This window comes from Gavialis gangeticus, unplaced genomic scaffold (assembly GCF_001723915.1).
Source record: "Gavialis gangeticus isolate Ggan-Ray unplaced genomic scaffold, GavGan_comp1, whole genome shotgun sequence".
NCBI classification, from domain to species: domain Eukaryota; kingdom Metazoa; phylum Chordata; order Crocodylia; family Gavialidae; genus Gavialis; species Gavialis gangeticus.
The window spans coordinates 20,809,550-20,814,523 of NW_017729002.1; the positions used below are offsets into that span (position 1 = coordinate 20,809,550).

Sequence of the window (4,974 nt, forward strand, 5' to 3'; positions counted from 1 at the left end):
CCTGGTCTAGAAGATCACCCATGCACCAAGCTACCTTTCTAATGCTGTATAACAAACTTAAAAGAGAACCCTAGTACAATAAAAGAAGGGTCTAAAAATGAGGTGTCACAAGAAGAGAGCAGGAAACACCAAGAGCGCTACCTAGAATCAGCCGTTTTTTAAACCAGATGGATTTAATCCTTCTGGGGAGTTGCTTTTCCTTTCACCATCTCACTTACACTGATCGTGTCCAAGTGCTGTCGGAAGGTAAGTTCTGCTTCCTTACTGGGCAAGAACAGCTTTCCATGTCGACTGTTGGGTGGTAGAGTTGTAGGAACAGCAAACAGCCCACCATCTGCATCACCACTTCCAGAACTTGAAGGACCAGCCACCAAAAGAGGTCTAGGAGGGTTTCTCAAACCTGGAAAATGTAGACAGCCATTTAGTTAAATAAAAAATTATGGGAGTTTAATATTTAGTAGATGAATGACAGAACAGAGCTGGAGTCTGGGTGCTATTCCTAGTTCCACCACTGACTTACTGTCTAATCTTGAGCAAGTTATAAAATTTTTCTACTCCTCATTTTTCCAGGGCCTGCTTACCTATTTCAGGGGGATACTGTGACCTGTTCACTTGCTTTGAGAACCAAAGCAACACAAATATAAAAACTGAAAATCTATGGAGTTCCATTTGGCTACACCAATATCATTATCTTCTAGAGCTGCCAAAATAACAGATATCCTTCCCCAAATGAAAAGTTGTATGCGTCTGATACACTCTTTTGGTTAGGAAGAATATAATGCAAACATGGGGGTTCAATGTCTGAGGAATTAATACTGTGGGGGTTTTTTTGGTTTGGACTGTTACTACATTTGGTGAAAAATTAAACAAAATAAAAAAAGATACAATCCCAATATAAGATTCTGATGGTTATGAATTAATAGGGCAGTGGCTCAGTTCAGAAATACCAAAAACAGAAGTTCTGGTAATTTGTTTTTTACATATTGAAAAAAGGTTCCATGAAATATCTCCCATTTATATTTAATTTCCAGAAAATGAAATTTCATTTGTAATAACACACATTCCAGGCATCCAATCAGTTTTAAAACCATAGAGGATAAAACTCAGCACTGCTACTTTTAATGCCAATGTAGGAAGCGTGCCTCTATTCTACAGAAATTGATATAGATTTAAAATTAGGTCCATAAGAGAACAACCAGCAGACTCTCCCTATGCCTGAAGAAGGGTGTTTGTGCCCAAAAGCTTGTAAAGAGCAATTTTCCCAACTATTTTGGTGGTCTAATAAAAGATATCACATCTACCCAAAGAACCTTGTCTGCCTAAGAGAACTCACAGCATTTTATTCAGAGTGCTTTAAAGAACATTAGCTCTTACCTACCTTACAACTGTACATTTCCCTATTGTGCCGCTAAGGAAGCAGACAGAAAAGAATGTGATCTACAGCCATGTTTCAAGAGATCAGCACCCAGCAGCACTAGCACCAGCTTGTTACTCAGCTCCTTAAAACACTTGTGGAAACCGCCTAAGATTCTAAACAACTACTGAGGAAACAATTTCCATCAAAATTAATATGACCTTTAAAAAAAAAAAAAATCAACATATTGTGACTGGCCATAATCACACAGCAGGCCACTGGCAGAAGGGTAACTGCATTCAGCGAACAAGACATTAGATCCTCCCTGTGCACTGTTTAGTGATTCAGGTCCCACGCCAGGACTGCAAAGCCTGCAAAGTTTCTGATGCTGCTGGATACCAATATTCATTTGGAGTTAATTAGAATTGTTGACAGCAGAAGATACTTTCTTACACAAAGCGATAATAGGGCATCATAAATCCAGAGCAGGGGCGGGCAACTATTTTGGGTGGAGGGCTGCTTACTGAGTTTTGGCAAACCATCGAGGGCCACATGACAGGCAGACAGGGGCAGATAAATATTAATTTTCTTAATTTTTTAGGGGCCCTGCAGGCCAGATAGAATGGTCTGGTGGGTCGCATCTGGCACATGGGCCGCATTTTGCCCACCTGCAGTCTAGACTAAGAGGATTCAGAACAGTGGAAATAGTTGGGATTATAAAATCTAGTTAAATTATTACCCCCTTTTTCCTCCCAACTTTCTTTGATGGATGCTTTGAAAATGTCAGTTACCCATAACTTTCAGTTCCTCTGATGTGTGCATAAGCTAGATTTTGGTTTTTAATTTCTATAGGAGCAGCTAAATTAATTTAGCTTTTATAAAAAATGACAGAAGAAAGAAAAAGTGCTGTAAAAATAGAAAGCTCATTTTAAAAAAAATGACCATTTGCTTTCCAGCAGCAGAGCTAGAAAACAGCATTGTGCGTGTGAAATGTAATTCAATTTTATGGTAACTGTACACTAACAAAGTTACAGTCCAGACCACTGGAAATGTATCTTCTATTTATTATCTGTAAGTAATTTCCAAAAGCACACACAAATACCTTTTACTGTTATTAGAGTTACCATTAAGAACTTCAGCTTGACAATTTTACTCTTTCTTTCATAAGACAGTTGTTCCAAAACTACAGGTAACAAGTCCCACTGACATGTAATTACCTCAGATGGGCTCAGATTGGAAGTGGGGGTCATATGCAGGCACAAGCCACCTGGAAGTTGGGTCATAAGCATTGGAGTGGGGTTGTGAAGCAAAAGACTGGGATCTGCAGCATTAAAGGCTGCTTTTCACTTTAGTGAAAACCTTCACACTGAAGTGGCTCTGCATCTCTACATGCTGCAGTTAACAAATATATTACACATGCTTTTAAAAGACAGTTCCATCTTGATGTGTAAGCATGATGCTATACAGGACCAGGCACCCATTTAATTTTTGAGGAGCAGATCTACAATGAACTGCTTTTGATGTTTCTCATTGCTTCTTCCCACTCCTGACTATAGACCTGTCTAAAGGCTTCAAAGACACTGTGGAAACATCAAGCCCAACCCAATCAAAATCAATTTGTGCAGAACACAGGAGGTTTGATTTTATTTCAAGGAAGTTCATCCTAAGAGAACAAGAGGTGCCGTTGCTCCTACTCCTCTTTCCTCCGTGCCTATATTCACATTTTTCTTTTCATTTAACAAAAGCACTCCTAAAACTAATCTTTTAGTTGTATTGCTCTGATTTTAAAAGTCAGATTCCCTCTCATCAGAAAGAACCATAAAAAAAATAACACTTTACACACACACACTCCTGAACTATAAAATCAAAATAACATAGTACAGAGAAGATGGCCCTGGAGCAGCACCCTTAGGGGCCAATCAGTGTGGCTCTGAAGGTGCTGGGTTGCCAGCTCTAAGGAAGGTCACCATTGAAGCCACAGAGCTAGAGAACAGTGCCCAAGCTGACAGCCATGCATTTTCTCCTTTACACATGCGTTAATGCACTTCAGCTATTTGCACCTAAATCTGATACCTGCTTTTGCAGGTGTCAAATTTAGGCATGAATAGCCTAAAAATTGCCATTTTTAAGGCACATTAAGGTTGCATACGTGTAGATACACACCCTTAGTGACCTTAAATTGCTGTACAGCACCTTAAATTTGTACGTGCAGATGCACCCAAGGTCATCTAATTCAGCCCCCTGCTCAAGGCAGGATCATCTCATTAAACCATCCCAGCCAAGTGCATCTAACTGGCTCTTGAAAATGTCTAAGAATGGAGACTCCAAAATTTCTCTAGGTAGCCTGTTTCAATGCTTAACCACCTTCAGTCTGTTTCTCTTAAATTCTAACATAAATTTTCCCTGCTGAAGTTCAAGGCAATTGCTCCTAGTTCTGTCCTCTATGGTCATGGAAAAAAGCCCATCTCCATCCTCTCTGTAATCACCTTTCAGGTACTTGAAGGCTATTATCTAATGCCCCTCAGTCTTTCTCCTTCCATGACTAAATAACCCTAGCTTTTATTCAGCCCTTCCTTGTAAATCTTGACTCTTAGGCCCCGTATTTTTATAGCTATATAGTTGTCACTTTCCAATTTGTTTTGAAGTGTGGGGCCCAAAACTGGATACAGTACTCCAGCTGTGGCCTCACCAATGTCAAATGTTGCAGAAGAATCACTTCCCTTGATTTGCAAAAGACCCTCCGTGTATTCTTCCTCTGCCTGGGAGTGTAAGAGAGCTATTAGGAAGGCCAAGGCAGAGATGGAACTCAGGCTAGCGTCCAGGATTAAGGACAACAAAAAGTCCTTTCTCAAGTACACTGGGAGCAAGAGGAGGGCACCAGGCAATGTAGGGCCCCTGCAAGATGCAAACGGTAATCTTGTTCCTACGCCAGACAAGAAAGCTGATATTTTTAACAGTTTCTTTGCCTCTGTTTTCTTGAACAAGGACTCGGATATCCCACCTAAAGGACTGGGATATCCCACCTACCAGAGGTAGGGACAATCTTGGGGATAGCTTTGTCAGGCCTTCAGTCAGTGCAGACGTAGTTAGGGATCTCTGGAAGGGCTAGACATTTTTAAAAATCGGCAGGTCCAGATGCCCTCCACCCAAGGGTGTTGAGGGAGCTGGCAGGGGTCATCACGGAGCCCTTGGCCCGGCTGTATGAGAATTCGTGGTCATCTGGCCAGGTGCTGGGGGATTGGAAACTGGCTAATGTGGTCCCAATTTTCAAGAAAGGGAGGAAGGAGGACCCAAGTAACTATAGGCCCATAAGCCTCACCTTGGTGCTCAGGAAGATCTTGAAGAGTCATCAAGGAGCACATCTGTGGGGGGCCTGCAAGGGAGAACATGCTCAGGGGCAATCAGCATAGATACATCAAAGGCAGGTCCTGCCTGACCAACCTGATTGCCTTTTATGACCAAGTAACTAAATCCTTGGACAATGGTGTCGCCATGGATATAGTCTTTCTAGACTTCAAGAAGGCCTTTGACACCATCTGTCACCCCATCCTCATCAATAAATTAAGTGACTGTGGCATTGATGCCTACACAGTTGGATGGGTAAAAAATCGGCTGAAGGG

General features: G+C 41.5%; 1 protein-coding gene across 6 annotated transcripts in view; it reads right to left on the bottom strand.

Moving 5' to 3' along the window:
• The window catches only part of CRAMP1 (cramped chromatin regulator homolog 1), a 77,536-nt gene that overhangs the window by 25,277 nt on the left and 47,285 nt on the right, over positions 1 to 4,974 (bottom strand). For all 6 annotated transcript variants that reach the window (XM_019507628.1, XM_019507626.1, XM_019507625.1 and 3 more), the window contains one exon: positions 219 to 400. In XM_019507628.1, the coding sequence (XP_019363173.1) occupies positions 219 to 400 (182 nt within the window). The remainder of the gene's footprint in view (positions 1 to 218; positions 401 to 4,974) is intronic.